The sequence below is a fragment of the Pseudophryne corroboree genome, chromosome 3, assembly GCF_028390025.1.
Source record: "Pseudophryne corroboree isolate aPseCor3 chromosome 3, aPseCor3.hap2, whole genome shotgun sequence".
Lineage (NCBI taxonomy): Eukaryota > Metazoa > Chordata > Amphibia > Anura > Myobatrachidae > Pseudophryne > Pseudophryne corroboree.
In genome coordinates this window covers 502,547,295-502,564,858 of record NC_086446.1, presented here as the reverse complement: position 1 = coordinate 502,564,858, position 17,564 = coordinate 502,547,295, and the positions used below count along the sequence as shown (strand labels likewise).

At 46.3% G+C, this 17,564-nt stretch overlaps 1 protein-coding gene and 1 long non-coding RNA gene across 3 annotated transcripts in view; one reads left to right on the top strand and one right to left on the bottom strand.

Moving 5' to 3' along the window:
• Positions 1–17,564, top strand: part of LOC135056164 (uncharacterized) — a 169,600-nt gene that overhangs the window by 124,301 nt on the left and 27,735 nt on the right. The gene's annotated exons all lie outside the window — the stretch shown is intronic.
• Positions 1,909–17,564, bottom strand: part of TRIM16 (tripartite motif containing 16) — a 59,817-nt gene continuing 44,161 nt past the window's right edge. For both annotated transcript variants that reach the window (XM_063961016.1, XM_063961017.1), the window contains exon 6: positions 1,909–5,188. In XM_063961016.1, coding sequence (XP_063817086.1) covers positions 4,455–5,188 — 734 coding nt within the window. In that variant the 3' untranslated portion in view covers positions 1,909–4,454. The remainder of the gene's footprint in view (positions 5,189–17,564) is intronic.

Genomic DNA, 17,564 nt, shown 5'->3' with positions numbered 1-17,564 from the left:
TCCATTTTTTTTTGCAACCCAAAATATACCCATCATTTATATTATGTTAGCAGTAAAAATACACCTTTTCTATAACTCCTTTAGGTTTTTTTTTTTTTTATATTTCATCTTACATATTTGTTGGACTCCCAGTAAAATTATGAATTTATTTTAAAGTTTATGAAATACAGTACAGTTATTTTTTTTATCTATCACCACAGTGGTTATAAACTATTTTCCTACTGTGCACTACCTGTACTTGCTAAGAGCCCCATACACTACAACGATATGTCAGAGGCTGAAGTCAGATGCGATTTTCCTTGAACTCCCCCGAGACCTTCCCGGGAGTGATTCCATACGATTTTGTACTTTTGTGCTATTTTTGCATAAGATATATCGCATGCGATTGATGAAGCCACTATACATCGCATGCAATATATCGTACGGTATACAATTGTACCATGAGATATATCTGATGGGCCGGATTAGAGGGCTAGGGGGGCTGGGAGTGTCCTTGAGAATGCCAGTCATACTTGTGCGATACATCGCATGCGATTAGGGAAGCCAATCCCGGGCCATTTTTTTCAATCCCGGGTATCAGGATTGAAAAATAGCCAATCCCGGGATACCCGGGATTGGCTTTTAACTATCTGGCTGTCCCCTTGCCCCGCCCTGCACACATAACTCACCACATACCGGGGGCGGGCGGGTGGAGATCATCCGCTCTCTCCTGGCGGCTCCCAGCGGCGTGTGACGGCACGCGTGACCTCTCACACTGCGCTGGGGAGCCAGAAGAAGGAAGCTGGGCAGCGTCTGAGCATCCTGTGGACGCTCAACGCTGATCCATCAATCCCCGGCATTGGAGCTTCCATTTTCCATACGATTTCATGCGATTCCGATAGATCAAACGTGCAGCACTAGCGATCTAGGGGATCTGATCCGACACTCACAGGACCACGCATCGGATTAGATTGAAAACACATATGATTTGACACTTTTGTTTTCATACGCTATGTCGGCCCAAAAGGTCGGAATAGCCTGAAATCATGCAAAATTGTTGTAGCGTATGAGGCCCTTTAGAGCTCTCCTTTTTTCTCTAGTCTTATATACACTATGTAGACAAAAGTGATTGGACAATGACAGCAAATAGATCAACAATATTTTATTGACGTCAGAACTTTGCAGGTCCACCACATGCAGTGATTCTTTGCCTTCTTGGCAAACTGTTCATAAGTTCCTGGACAACAGCAGGCAGTATGTTTTGCCATTCCGCCTTAAGTACAGTGACCAATTGCGACACTGAAGAAGGTTGAGTTGGCTTAGAATGTACCCATCACTCCAATACATCCCAGAGGTTTTCAGTGGGGATAAAATCTGGACTCTGAGCTGGCCAGTCCATCCAGGTTACTGAATTATCAGTATACCAGTCCAACATCTCCTTAGAACAGGGATGGGGAACCTTCGGCCCTCCAGCTGTTGTTGAACTATACATCCCAGCATGCCCTGCAACAGTTTTAGCATGGCCAAATAGCAAAACTGTAGCAAGGCATGCTGGTATGTGTAGTTCAACAACAGCTGGAGGGCCGAAGGTTCCTCATCCCTGCCTTAGAAACATGACACTGCCAGCATACAATTATCCCCTTTTCAAATTCGGGAGGTAATTCAGACCTGATCCTAGCAGCAAATTTGTTAGCAGTTGGGCAAAACCATGTGTACTGCAGAGAGGTGGGGCGATATAACACGTGCAGAGAGAGTTAGATTTGGGTGGGGTGTGTTCAAACTGAAATCTAAATTGCAGTGTAAAAATAAAGCAGCCAGTATTTACCCGGCACAGAAACAATATAACCCTCCCAAATCTAACTCCCTCTGCACATGTTATATCTGCCCCCCCCCCCCCCCCCCCCTGCAGTGCACATGGTTTTGCCCAACTGCTAACAAATTTGCTGCTATGATCAGGTCTGAATTACCCCTCAGTTAGCTCCTTCCGGCAAGCCATTTCATTAGCAGATAATATAATCCGTTTCTCTCTACCCATTTTATACCTTCACACACCAATGCGCTTGCAGGGGGGGGGGGGGTTTGACGGCGAGATCCAATAACTCAGTGTTATTTCTTTGTTTTGCGTGTTTCTACAAGCCTAAATTTACCTTTAATTTAAAACTATTATGGTCTAGTACAGGGGTGGCCAAAAGGTAGATCGCGATCTACCGGTAGCTCGCGGAGCATCCACCAGTAGATCGCTGCCAACTTAACTAAACTTAACCAGTTCCCAGTAGTGCAGCGCGCCGGTGACTTCATGATGTCACCTGTGCGCTGGGAAGAGCCCACTGCCGCTGCTTCTCTTCCTTCGACTGCCTGGACTGGCGTGCTGTCATAGGGAGCTGCTGTTCTGCCTGGCTGCCTGCCTGGTAAGTAGTATTTGGCAGTGTTATTAAAGTGTTATATGGGGGAGAGAGGAGGAGCAGGGCTGAGACAATTTAATATATGTTTTCATTTTTATGTAGGGGAATTTCCTTTTTGACTTGTATGGGGCAATATATTACTACTGTGTGGGGGCAATGTATTTTTACTACTGTGTGGGGGCCAATGTGTTTTTACTCTTGTGTGGGGGGGCCAATGTATTTTTACTACTGTGTGGGGGCCAATGTGTTTTTACTCCTGTGTAGGGGTCAGTGTGTTTTTTCTCCTGTACGGGGGTCAGTGTGTTTTTTCTCCTGTACGGGGGTCAGTGTGTTTTTTCTCCTGTACGGGGGGGTCAGTGTGTTTTTTCTCCTGTACGGGGGGGTCAGTGTGTTTTTTCTCCTGTACGGGGGGTCAGTGTGTTTTTTCTCTTGTACGGGGGGTCAGTGTGTTTTTTCTCCTGTACGGGGGGTCAGTGTGTTTTTCTCCTGTACGGGGGTCAGTGTGTTTTTACTACTGTGTGGGGGTCAATGTGTTTTTACTCCTGTGTGGGGGCCAATGTGTTTTTACTCCTGTGTACGGGCCAATGTATTTTTACTCCTGTGTGGGGGTCAGTGTGTTTTTACTCTTGTGTGGGGGTCAGTGTGTTTTTATTCCTGTGTGGGGGTCAGTGTGTATTTACTCTTGTGTAGGGGTCAGTGTGTTTTTACTACTGTGTGAGGGCCACTGTGTTTTTACTACTGTTTGGGGGTCAATGTGTTTTTACTCCTGTGTACGGGCCAATGTATTTTTACTCCTGTGTGGGGGTCAGTGTGTTTTTACTCTTGTGTGGGGGTCAGTGTGTTTTTATTCCTGTGTGGGGGTCAGTGTGTATTTACTCTTGTGTAGGGGTCAGTGTGTTTTTACTACTGTGTGAGGGCCACTGTGTTTTTACTACTGTTTGGGGGTCAATGTGTTTTTACTACTGTGTGGGGGTCAATGTGTTTGAAGTTTTACCTGTGGGGGGCCAATTTTTTATTTCAGGTGAGACAGTCCCTACATCTTGTGCATCGAGGAGGTCACTCCCCATTTTTGTTATGCCACACCTCCTTGTTCATGCACGCACCTTTGGCGCACACTATTGTCCCACCTAGGTAGATCACAAAAGCTTTTCAGCTTTCAAAGTAGATCACCAACTCCAAAAGTCTGGCCACCCCTGGTCTAGTACCTTGCGATGTCTGGTAGACTCCAGAATTAGGGAGGGGATTATGAAACTCCATAGAAGGCGAGCAATTTTCCAACTTTTGGCAAGATGGGCAGGGATTTGACTTAAATCATTAAATCAAGTCTGGCCCACCTCAGAAAGCACTCAGTGTAAGAGCTATGATGTTGTGAATTGCATCATAATGACCTGATCACTGATGTGGCTGAGGTTACTTGATCCAATTTCTCTGCCCAACTGGTAGCATGAATCACATCCAGCCGGACCCCCAGATCCTCTTTTTCTCCATAAGCGATGCAGGACAAGTAGGCAAATATAATAAAGTATAGTTGAAACACCTGCTTCCAAATTAACCGGACAAGTACAGTAGGAACAGGTTCCTATAGCAGTCTTATATTATCCAGGACCTAAAATGAATCATGCAAAAATATTATTTCCCAAGTAAACTTCAGGTATTTTCATATGAACATTCTGGGAGCCAACACATTACTAATTTCATTGTTTCACTTTTTTGTTTTAAACGGATCCTAAACTGCATGACGTTTCGGATCTATGTAGTTTTGTTGCATATAATGGCATAAACAGGTGTGGATGCAATTGTATGCTGCAAAATTTAAATGCATTAAAAAAAAAAAAAATAATAATTTTGTGCAGAATCAGTCTACCTTATAGCAATGGTCCAATGCTTTTGCAATCTTTCAGTCTTTCAATGTGGCCCCTAACGTACAGTATGACATCTCTTTCCTCGAGTTTAGCGTAAAACCATGTTTTTAAATTAAACTTATTTTTCCAATACAAGATTAGGTCACACCTGGATCCAGTAAATATCCTACAGTAGCTACAGTGGTGATTTTCGTGTTGGTTTGGTCAGAGTCTATAGCTGTTGGCTTGTCATGGGACTCATACCAGAAGGCTTCTTGTTTTCGGTAGAACGACTTGTCGCCACTTTGATGGTGTGAATAGTGGTATTGACAATTACTTCTGTCTTAGTACTTGATGTGACAGTCTCCAATGGAGCGGCTGTCAGCACCTTCATCTCCACAGGTGATAAAATTGTCACTGGCTGGGACATATCATCTGGCCCAATAATGGTTACTGAATTTTCTTTTTTGGGCAGCCAAATGGCTGCATAAAGTGGTTCCGAAAATTTGCCTTCAAATCGGTGCAAGAGCGTCATTGAGTCTTTGACCCCATAAAATGCCACAGTACCTCTCTGGTAATCTATGTAAATACCAATCCTTGAAAACTTTTCTGCTTTTATTGGGGTCGCAACATCGCTATGCCAGGCTGAGAATTCCTTGCCATTCCATTTCAGGGTCCATGAGAAATCATTTCCTGTTATATTGCTGTTGCTCTCTGAACCCTTCCTGTCAATACATTTGTAGGTCACGCCAACATGAATGACTTCACCTTTGAACTCAACCTCAAAATAATGGCGGCCCACGTAAAAACTTTCCGCACTAAGAACCTGGCGCCACTGCTGAAAGCGCTCAGGGTGGTCAGGGTAAGACTGTTGCCAGGGGGAGCAGTTATTCACTTTACGATTGCTTTGCAATAACCTCAGAAAACAGTGAGCGGTCACTGGGTCCAATGTGACATTAGATTTATCTGCAATTACAGAAACATGAACATTTTTACATTTAAAAATATACAGATTGAGGGACATATTTGTAATACACGTCAGAAAATAAAAGTAAAATGTCTGGTTGTTCTGAGTACATAAACTTTTGTATGTGCACCAGTTTCTTATGGTATACTTTTTTCTATATAACAATTATATTTCTAGGCTCTCTTTATATTCATTTTGTTTTCTAAAAAAATAAAAAAAATTATATTTATTTTATATATTTAACAAGCACAATATTAGTGATACCACTAATATTGACTCCAGACACCTATAAAAAAAAAATAGGATTTTAATTACCTACCAGTAAATCCTTTTCTCGTAGTCCGTAGAGGATGCTGGGGTCCACATTAGTACCATGGGTATAGACGGGTCCCTTGGGAGCCATGTGCACTTTAAGAGTTTAATAGTGTGGGCTGGCTCCTCCCTCCATGTCCCTCCTACCAGACAGTCTAGAAATTGTGCCCGAGGAGACGGACATACTTCGATGGAAAGAAATACACAGATAGTGGAGAGATTCACACTAGCTCACACATAACAGAAAGCCGAGCTAACCAGCTTGAAACAATTCAGCAACGGCTGAACAGTACTTAACCAAGTAACAATGCAACACTTAACTAAGGAACAAATGCAGGAAAACGAAGCGCTGGGCGGACGCCCAGCATTTTCTACGGACTACGAGTAAAAGATTTAGCGGTAGGTAATTAAAATCCTATTTTATCTTACGTCCTAGAGGATGCTGGGGTCCACATTAGTACCATGGGGATGTACCAAAGCTCCCAGTACGGGAGAGAGAGCGCGGAGGCTCCTGCAGAACCGATTGACCAAACTTTAAGTCCTCAGAGGCCAAGTATCGAACTTGTAGAACTTAGCAACCGTTTTCGACCCTGACCAAGTTGCTGCTCGGCAAAGTTGTAAAGCTGAGACACCCCGAGCAGCCGCCCAGGAGGAACCCACTTTACGAGTAGAGTGGGCCTTAACAGATTTTGGACACCGCAAACCTGCCGTAGAATAAGCATGCTGGATAGTACATCTGATCCAGCGAGAAATCATCTGCTTAGAAGCAGGACACCCAACCTTGTTGGGATCATAAAGGACGAACAGAGCGTCCGACTTTCTGTGACGAGAGGTTCTCATCACACAAATCTTCAAAGCCCTTACAACATCCAAGGACTTTGAGGTGATTGAGGAGTCAGTAGCCACTGGCACCACAATAGGTTGGTTGATATGAAAAGACAACGCAACCTTCGGAAGGCAGTGCTGACGCGTCCTGAGCTGAGCTCTATCTGCATGAAAAATCAAATAGGGGCTCTTGCAGGACAATGCCCCCAATTTTGACACACGTCTAGCAGATGCCAATGCCAATAGTGTGACAGCCTTCCAAGTAAGAAACTTGACCTCAACCTCCTGTAAAGGCTCAAACCAATCCGATTGCAAGAACTGCAACACCACGTTGAGATCCCAAGGTGCCATAAGAGGCACAAAGGGAGGCTGGATGTGCAGAACCCCTTTCAAGAAAGTCTGAACCTCAGGGAGGCAGACAATTGTTTCTGGAAGAAAATGGACAAATCAGAAATTTGAACTTTTATGGAGCCCAGACGCAGGCCCACATCCACACCTGCTTGCAGGAAGAGGAGAAAACCGTCCAAGTTGAAACTCCCTTATAGGAATATTCTTGGATTCACACCAAGACACATACTTTTCGAAATGCGATGGTAATGTCTTGACGTTACACCTTTCCTAGCCTGTATCAGGGTAGGAATAACTTTGTTCGGAATGCCCTTCTGAGCTAAGATCTGGCGTTCAACCTCCATGCTGCCAAACGTAGCCGTGGTAAGTCTTGATAAGCGAATGGCCCCTGTTGCAGAAGGTCCTCCCGAAGAGGAAGAGGACTCGGATCTTCCAGCAGTAACCCCAGAAGATCCGCATACCAAGTCCTTCTTGGCCAGTCCGGAGCAATGAGGATCGCCTGAACTCTTGTTCTTTTGATTAGTTTGAGAATCCTTGGGATGAGTGGAAGTGGAGGGAACACATACACTGACTTGAACACCCACGGAGTTACCAGGGCGTCCACTGCCACTGCTTGTGGATCCCTCGACCTGGAACAGTACCGCTTGACCACCTTCCCTGGAAGTTTTTCCCTTGGGTGACTGCTCCCCAACCTCTGAGACTTGCATCCGTGGTTAGGAGGATCCAATTCTGAATCCCGAACCTGTGGCCCTCTAGTAGGTGAGAGGTTTGCAGCCACCAGAGGAGCGATATTCTGGCTTTCGGAGACAGACGTATCCTCTGGTACATGTGAAGATGAGATCCTGACCATTTGTCCAGGAGATCCAGTTGGAAGGACAGTGCATGAAATCTTCCATACCGTAGAGCCTCGTAGGAGGCAACCATCTTCCCCAGAAGGCGAATGTACTGATGAACCGATACCCGAGTTGGCTTCAAGACCTCCAGGACCATTGCTTGTATCACCAACGCTTTCTCTTCCGGTAGAAACATCGGGCCTCATTCAGAGTTGATCGCTAGCTGCCGTTGTTTGCTGCATAGCGATCAGTTTAAAAAAACTCTAATCTGCGCATGCACCGCAATGCGCACGTGTGTCGTATGGGTACAATGTCCTTTGTGGTTTTGCACTGGTTCTAGCGACGATTCCAAACGCACAGCCGATCACAAGGAGATTGACATGAAGTGGGCGTTTCTGGGTGGCAACTGACCGTTTTCAGGGAGTGTTTGGTAAAACGCAGGCATGGCTGAAAAAATGCAAGCGTGGCTGGGCGTTCGCTGGGAGGGTGTGTGACGTCAACAGCCATCCCTCCGTCGTTAGACTCAACGCACACGAAGAGTAACTTCTGCAAAGCGAAAATACATTCCCCAGTGGGCGGCGACAATGCATTTGCACGGCTGCTAAAAACTGCTAGCGAGCGATCAACTCGGAATGACCCCCACCCTCTGTACTTTCGTGTCGAGGATCATCTCCAGGAAGGACAGTCTCCTTGATGGCTCCAAATGAGACTTTGGAAGGTTCAGGATCCATCCATGATCCTGGAGCAGTTGAGTTGAGAGAACAATGTTCTGTAACAGCTTCTCCCTGGAAGACGCTTTTATCAGCAGGTCGTCCAGATAAGGAATTATGTTCAAACCCTGTTTGCGGAGGAGTAGCATCATCTCCGCCATCACCTTGGTGAACACTCTTGGTGCCCTGGAGAGGCCAAACGGCAGCGCCTGAAACTGATGGTGACAGTCCAGAGGCGCAAATCTGAGATAAGCCTGGTGAGGCGGCCAGATCGGAATGTGAAGGTACGCTTCCTTGATATCCAGGGATACCAGGAATTCCCCCTCCTCCAGACCTGAGATCACCGCTCTCAGAGACTCCATCTTGAATTTGAATTCCCTCAAGTAGGGGTTCAATGACTTTAGGTTTAATATCGGTCTTACTGAAACATCCGGTTTCGGTACCACAAACATGTTTGAGTAATAACTCTTGTGGTGTAGGTGAGGTGGAATTGGAACAATGACATTTTACCTTAGCAATTTTTGAATTGCTTCCTGTAGGACACCACTTTCTGTCAGCGAAGCTGGCAAGCCTGATTTGAAAAATCTGAGAGGTGGGAGTTCTTGAAACTCCGGTCTGTACCCCTGGGTAACAATATCTTGTGCCCAGGGATCCAGGCCTGAGGACGCCCAGACATGACTGAAATTTTTTAGTCCTGCTCCCACCTGCCCGATCTCCAGGCTAGGAGGTCCACCGTCATGCCGAGGATTGTGAGGAAGCAGAACCAGACTTCTGTTCCTGGGAACCTGTGGGTGCAGGTTTTTAGGATTTCCCCCGACCACCTCTAAAGAAAGTGGAGGGGGATTTGGACTCTCTTGCTTTTGCGGTTTGAAAGGACTGCATCGCAGACGTAGAATATGATTTCTTAGTCGGTGGTGTAGCAGGGGGAAGAAAAGTTGACTTACCCGCAGTTGCCGTAGAGATCCACGCATCTAACGCTTCCCCAAACAGAGTCTGACCTGTGAAGGGTAGGTTCTCCACACTTTTCTTGGATTTCACGTCTGCAGACCATTGGTGCAGCCAGAGTCCTCTGCGTGCTGAGACAGCCATGGAAGAAGCTCTCGCGTTCAGATATCCAAGGTCTTTCATGGCTTCCACCATGAAACCTGCAGAATCCTGTATGTGACGTTAAAAAAAAAATTCAATGTCACTTCTATCCATAGAATCTAAATCCTCTAGTAAAGTGCCTGACCACTTTACAATGGCTTTAGAAATCCATGCACAAGCAATAGTGGGTCTTAAAGCTACGCCATTTGCTGTGTATATGTAGATTTGAGTGTAGCCTCAATTTTGCGGTCAGCAAGCTCCTTTAAAGCGATGGACCCAGGAACAGGTAAAACCACTTTTTTAGACAACCTAGAAACAGAAGCGTCTATGACCATTGGGTTTTCCCACTTTTCCCTATCCTCCTCAGGGAAAAGAAAAGCAATGAGAACCCCTTTAGGGATCTGAAACGTTTTCTCTGGATTTTCCCAGGATTTTTCAAACAATGTGTTAAATTCTTTAGACGCAGGGAAGGTAAGGGAGGCTTTCTTATTGTGAGTAAAATAAGTCTCCTCCACCCAGAGCCGGCCATAGGCATAGGTAAACTAGACAATTGCCTAGGGCATTTGATATGCCATGGGGCATCATCAGAAGAATGATATGCGGCATGCCTATATTCTGTGTGTGGCATTTCATATGCAGATACAGTCAGTGTCTCACACAGTATATAGGCATGCTGCATATCATTTTAATCAGCAGAAGCTGCTTTTGCATCCTAGCCACATAGCAATGCAAATAAGATGCATTTTCATAAAAAAATTTTTTTATGAGGACACATCTGTATCCAAGCAGAGGTCACAGTGTTAGTGGCAGTGTGAGTGCTGTGTGCATGTGAGTGGGTTGGTTGTGCAGTAGTGTTCGTAATATGTGTAAGAAGCATTGTGTGTGTCATGTAAAAATGCATTAATAATGTGCAACATATGTGTAAGGGGCACTGTATGTGTCATTATGTGTATAAGGGCATTAATAATGTGTGGCATATGTGTAACAGGGTGCTACTGTATGTGTGTCATTAGGTGTATAGGGGCACTAATAATGTGCAGCAAATGTGTAGGGGGCACTGTGTGTGTCATTATGTGTATAAGGGCATTAATAATGTGTGGCATATGTGTAAGGGACATTATGTGTAAAAGGGCATTAATAAAGGTTGTCATAATGTGTAAGGCGCATTATGTTTATAAGGACATTAATAAGGTGTCATATGTGTAAGGGGCATTACTGTGTGGAATTAGGTGTATAAATGCATTACTAATGTGTGGCATTATGTGTATAAGGTGCTCTACTATGTGGCGTTGCATATAGAAAGGGCACTACTGTGTCGTCTAATGCGAATAAAGAGCAATAGAGTGTGGTATAATGTGAAAAAGGAGCAATTCAGTGTGATGTAATGTGAACAAGGGGCTCTACTGTGAGGAGTAAGGTTTATAAGGTAAAGTGATACTGCTGTGGGATGTAATAAGAATTATGGACACTATCGCATGATCAAATGTGAATAAAGTTGCAGTACTGTGTGGCGTAATTGGAATTGGGGTTACTATTGTGTGGCCATGCCCTTTGGCAGCAAAAGCACACCCCTTTTTAAGCTGTGCGCCAAATGTGCGAATTGTTCCTATTTAAAATATAGGGGGTACAAACACCAAAATAAGGACTGCTATAGGTGAGGGGTGATGGTGGTGGGAAAGAGGTGCATGGTCAGAGGCGGAAACAGCGGTGGTGCTAGGGGGCACCAGCCAAAATCTTGCCTAGGGCATCATATTGGTTAGGGCCGGCTCTGCCTCCACCTGCTCAGAAACCTTATCAGTAATGTGTAAAACATCCCTAATAGCCTTAATCATGAGCTGCACCCCCTTAGAAAGGGATGCCTCACCCCCCCCCCTATATCACCATCACCGTCCTCTGAATCAGAGTCGGTGTCCGTGTCGACATGCATTATTTGTGCAAGAGCACGCTTTTTAGAATATACATCAGGGGTCTTGGATGAGGTAGCGGGAGCTGAACATGACAAAACCTCTACAGAACTCTTCAAAACCTGTGTTCCAGTCTCATTATGAGCAATCCTAGATGAAATCTGGGATATCATTCACTTAATAGAAGCCACCCATTGGGGTTCTGATTCAGAGGGCTGAGACAGTATATTGCATTCCTGAGTACATGGAATAGACTCCTCTGGAGAAGAAACAGAGTCCCTAGACATGGTAATGCGAGATATATAACCATACACACACACACACACACACACACAGGAAAATGTCAGACACAATTTCCCCCAGAGTACTTTCAGACAGACACAGAGTATAAGGAGCCAGCACACACAGCGCCCCAGTAGGCAGTTCTATGATAAATGCCTGGAGCTGACCGAGTAACCTTAATAGATTAAACAGCAGTAATAACAGTGAATAACACTCTCCCCCTCCCCCCTTCTATAACCCCCCCTGGTACCGCACAGGATAGCTGGAGTTATGTGGAGGGTCAGCGCTCCCTGTCAGCATCTCTTGGCTGTGATCTGCAGGGAGAAAATGGTGCTGGTGAGTGCTGGATCGGCTCTGAGGAGAAGCTCCGCCCCCTGTAATGGCGCGTCTTCCCGCACTTCTGATTTTATACTGGCCTGAGGTAAATCGTTGCTAGCAGCAGTACAGAGTCCCCGATAGCCATAGTGACCAGTGTTTAGGGTATTGTGCTGGCCCAGGGCGCCCTTACAGCACCGCACAACTATACCTCTGAGCCCTCCGGAGCGCAGCCTTACAGCGCTGCGCTCCTGCCTTGTGCCGCCATTCTCGCCGGTGACCCGCTTATTGGGGCGCCGACGTCATACTCACCACCTCGATCTTCTGGCTCTGTTAGGGGGTGGCAACAGTGCTGCGGGAGTGAGCGGTCGCCTCGGGGGCTTGCGATCATCACCCTCAGGGGCTCAGTGTCCTGTCAGCGGAGATAGGAGCCATTAACCTCTAGGGTTGGATCCTACTCCCCCACCTAAGTTCAACGAAGCAGGGAGGCTGTTGCCAGCAGTCTCCCTGTACCTAACTCTTTAAAAAAAGACCGGCTGTGACCGGCTCCACCGGGCACATTTTCTAAACCGAGTCTGATAGGAGGGGCATAGAGGGAGGAGCCAGCCCACACGATTAAACTCTTAAAGTGCCCATGGTTCCCAAGGGACCCTTCTATACCCATGGTACTAATGTGGACCCCAGCATCCTCTAGGACGTAAGAGAAATACACATGTGTAACAGACATTGGGGTGATTCAGAGGTGGACATAAAGAAGTACCAGCTGTGATTTTTATTGCATACATTTATGCTACTGTGAAATTACACCGATGGGCTGTCTATTGAGGTGACCACCGGCTGGAGCTGTAATCAGCCGTGGTGCACAAAGGTGCACCATCGGACGTCTGAGCAACCCTATGATTGCTTAGTATGTCCATTGAAATATGGCTGCTGCAGAGGAACTGCATCCTCTGACGCAGTCCAAGACTTTGGCATGCCCCCGACACATTTGCTGTCCCAAGCCATTCCCCTGTCTCCAACCAGGAAAATTTATCGGAACGGCATAGATCTCCATGCTGCTCCGATCTGCTTCTGCCGGCAGTGACCACTGAGACACATGCAGTGTATCCTGGCCCAGTGTTTGTCTGGGTCTGCATCAGGTCCATTGTTTCTGTCTGGCTCCTCCAGGAGGAGATAGGTAGGTCTTAAACTGCAGCCTTAGGGAGACTTGGCAGCTTCTCAAAGTGCTCCAGAGGGGTAAACAGGACATACAAACCAGTGCACAATGTATAGAGGCAATAAATCTAAAGTAAATATGTAAACCTTCTGTTACTGCCTCAATTTATAGTAGTAACAAGAATGATCCATATTCTGGCCCTAATTCAGATCTCATTATGAGAGAGATTCCATGCAGTGCCCCCGAATCAGCAGCGTGATTGACATGCTGCGGGCTGTTTGGGGGCATAGCTGGGGCTGCAACGACAGTATTCTCCGAAATGGGAGGGGGTAGCCAGTGTTTGTATCTTCCTCACAGCTGACTGGCCCCAGCAGCATGAAAACACCAGCCGTCCTGAGTAACGCGTGGGGTCTTCAGATGACTGATGTTCATGCATATGGATCAGATGTTGGGCTGAATGTTATGAAGTCAGAGTTGGCCGGAGGTGCGTGTTCCTGGCCAAACTCGGACATTTATTTTTAAAGTGGCAATCATGTACAAGGCAAAACCATACCTTGTACATGATTGGCGCTTTAAAAAAAATGTCCAAGTTCGGCCGGGAACCCGCACCTTCGGCCAGCTCGGACTTCATTACGTCCGGCCTGTTGCCTTTAAATACAAATAGAGCCGATGCAAGTTGTATAGTAAAATGTGCAGTATTGCAATATTAATTAGTGTGAAACTATGGAGCATGGGTATCTTAAACTTACATGGCTAAGCTGGTAAACCTCCACCATCTCTTCTAATATTACTTATTAATCATAAGTTTGTTTTAGAAGGTAGGTAAATCAAATTGTTCATTAACCTACAGAACTACACTCATACATAATAAAGACTAACACTAATCACAATGATAACAACATTGGGGGTAATTCAGACTTATTCGTAGATGTGCTAAATTTAGCACATGTACGATCACTTTCACAGACATGATGGGGGATGGCTAGTCCGCCCCGCATGTCTGGCTCTGCCCCCCACCCGCAAAAGGTACAAAAGCATCGCTTTTGTATCTGAAAAGTAGCTCCCTACCAGCGCAGATCCTGCGCGCTGGCAGGAAGCTACCCGTCGCTTTCTGGGTCCCAGCGGCTGCGTGTGACGTCACGCAGCCACCGCGGCCTGCCCCCACACGATACGGACACACCTGCGTTGCCGGGACCGTGTCCCTAAAACGGCGCCCAGCGAACGACTCTGCCTGTCAATCAGGCACAGGCAATCGCTGGGCTGAGATGCCGATCACATCTCTGGCATGCGCAAGCGCACTGCGGTGCCTGCGCAGTTCAGACCTGATTGCCCGCTGCGCGAAAACGTACAGCAGTGATCAGGTCTGAATTAGCCCCATTGACAAGTCCTATCCGGCACCTTCTCTTATGTTTAATGGTACTCAGCCTTGGACAATTCTAAAGCTACTATCCAGTGGGCTTTTTTAAGGCAACAACATATAGTTAAGTCCAAAGAAGCAGCCTACAGGAAGTTGCAATGATGTAGCTTCCCGGTTTCTTACTAAAGGCTCCATTAGTCTGCTGGGAAGCCAATGCGGACAAGTACAGGGGGCCCGATTCAGAGATGAATGCAGTGAGCATCACTGGCCGCCATCTGGCCGGCAAACTCTTTTGCTGGGACTAGGAAATCTGCACTTGGCACTCATACAAAATGCCTCGCCTTGGCACTCATACAAAATGATCCAAGTTGCCGTCTCCCAAATGCCACAGCATGTCAATCATCCTGCGGCTAAGGGTGGACTGTGAACCATCACGCAGGACATCAACCATCTGTGAACTGTGAACCATCACGCAAACATCAGTGATGTACAGTACGTAAACCAGTGGGTTTACATACGTCTCTGAATCATGCCCAGAGAGCAGGAAAAGCGCACACTTACCATTTTCTTTCTCTGCTCCAGATATCCAGTGGCAGCCCCTGTAACGGGATGTAGGTATGTGACCGTCAGGCAGGAGACCGCCGGTCACAATACCTACCCCTACATCCCGCACCCTAACAATCATGCCGTCCAACAGGGACTATTCCCACTCGTGGGTGTCCATGACACCATTAGAGTGGAAATAGAACCTGTGGTGACCGCAGCGCGACGACTGCAGTGAGCATGCAAGGGGCTTGTTGCGCTCGCCCCCACCGGCATTCCGCTGCCGAGATACCAGCGGAGGTATGCTGACCAGTGGTCTCCTGACCGCCGGTCACGCATACCACATCCCCTGAAACATTGGGGTTGGCAGGGCCGGATTGCCCATCTGGCACTTTTGGCAAATGCCAGAAGGGCTGATGGGCTGGTGGGCCGGTCCTGTCCACAGAGAGCCAGGAAGGCCGCATGCAGCGCAGCTCCCGGTTCTCTGGTTTGTCCCCTGCTGCCGCCGCCCGTAGTGCCCCGTTGTTTAGCAATATGGGAGCGTGCCACGAGTCCACACCCCCTGACTCGTGGCACGCCCCCATCTGCAGTTTCCGCGCGATCCTTGCGAGTCGCGAGCAACCCCTTTCATGCGCACGCATGTATGCCAGGGCTGGAAAGAAGCACCAGTCTATCCCTGGGGGTTGGTGTGTAAAGCAGTGAAAAATGAGAGAGAGTGGAGAAGTGAACCAGTGGAGAAGTTGCCTGTAACAACCAGCTTCTACCTATGATTTTATAGAATGCTTTTGATAAATACTACCTCAAAGTTGCTTGGTTGCTATAGACAACTTCTCCCCTCTTTTCACTGTTGATACATCAACCCTATGATGCCACTATTCAGTGCATTACGCTAGACCACGATGACGTGACTCAGTTAATCATGCAATCATGCCATCATGCCCACTTCACTAGAGGAGTTGTCTACTCTCTTGGGACAATTTGGTACGAAGTACACTCACCGGTATATGGTAAAGTACAACATCTTCAAAGTATAAATGGCACATTGTGGTGTAAAAAAAAAAAAAAGGCCATTATACAGATATTATTTACAAATGTAATTTGACTATTTCTATTGACATCTATTACACAAAATATAATCACTGCAGCCATGACAGATATATTATATAATAGTGTTTTGTATGAAGTGTTTAATCAGTGGTTATACAAACAGAGATTGCAACAGAGTTAGGATTATGAGGTTGTAAAATGAATACCACAAATATATTACCCAACTTCATTAAAATGCATTTAAAGTCGGTCACTCCTTCTGCCAGTTTAGATAATGATAGTCAGAGTGTGTGACCTACATACAGAGACGGGTGTATACAGTTACAGACTGCAATCTTGTCAGTATAGTTGTATTCATGATAATTTCCACTGCAGCTAGTTTAGGGTTTGTTTACGGATTCTGTAACAGAAATGCTATGTCTCAAACTTGTTATGTGCATTACTTGCATAAGTATTGTAGACAGTGATGAGCGGGTTTGGTTTCTCGGGTTCCGAACCCCCCCGAACTTCACCCATTTTACACAGTTCCGAGGCAGCCTCGGATCTTCCCACCTTGCTCGGTTAACCCGAGCGCGCCCGAACGTCATCATCCCGCTGTTGGATTCTCGCGACATTCGTATTCTATATAAGGATCCGCGCGTCACCGCCATTTTCACTCGTGCTTTGGAGATGATAGCGAGAGGATGTGGCTGCGTTCTCTCAGTTTCTGTGTTCAGTGTGCTGCAAATATCTGTGCTCAGTGTGCTGCAAATATCTACGTTCTCTGCCTGAAAAACGCTCCATATCTGTGCTGCATTGTAGTATATAGTAGGAGGACAGTGCAGAATTTTGCTGCGACTACCAGTATATATAGCAGTACGGTACAGTAGTCCACTGCTCTACCTCTGTGTCGTCAAGTATACTATCCATCCATACCTGTGCTGCATTTTAGTTGTGCGCAGTATATAGTAGGAGGACAGTGCAGAATTTTGCTGACCACCGATATATATATAGCAGTACGGTACAGTAGTCCACTGCTCTACCTCTGTGTCGTCAAGTATACTATGCATCCATACCTGTGCTGCTTTTTAGTTGTGCGCAGTATATAGTAGGAGGACAGTGCAGAATTTTGCTGACCACCAGTATATATATATATATATATATATATATATATATATATATAATAAGAATTTACTTACCGATAATTCTATTTCTCGTAGTCCGTAGTGGATGCTGGGAACTCCGTAAGGACCATGGGGAATAGCGGCTCCGCAGGAGACTGGGCACAAAAGTAAAGCTTTAGGACTACCTGGTGTGCACTGGCTCCTCCCCCTATGACCCTCCTCCAAGCCTCAGTTAGGATACTGTGCCCGGATGAGCGTACACAATAAGGAAGGATTTTGAATCCCGGGTAAGACTCATACCAGCCACACCAATCACACCGTACAACCTGTGATCTGAACCCAGTTAACAGCATGATAACAGAGGAGCCTCTGAAAAGATGGCTCACAACAATAATAACCCGATTTTTGTAACAATAACTATGTACAAGTATTGCAGACAATCCGCACTTGGGATGGGCGCCCAGCATCCACTACGGACTACGAGAAATAGAATTATCGGTAAGTAAATTCTTATTTTCTCTGACGTCCTAGTGGATGCTGGGAACTCCGTAAGG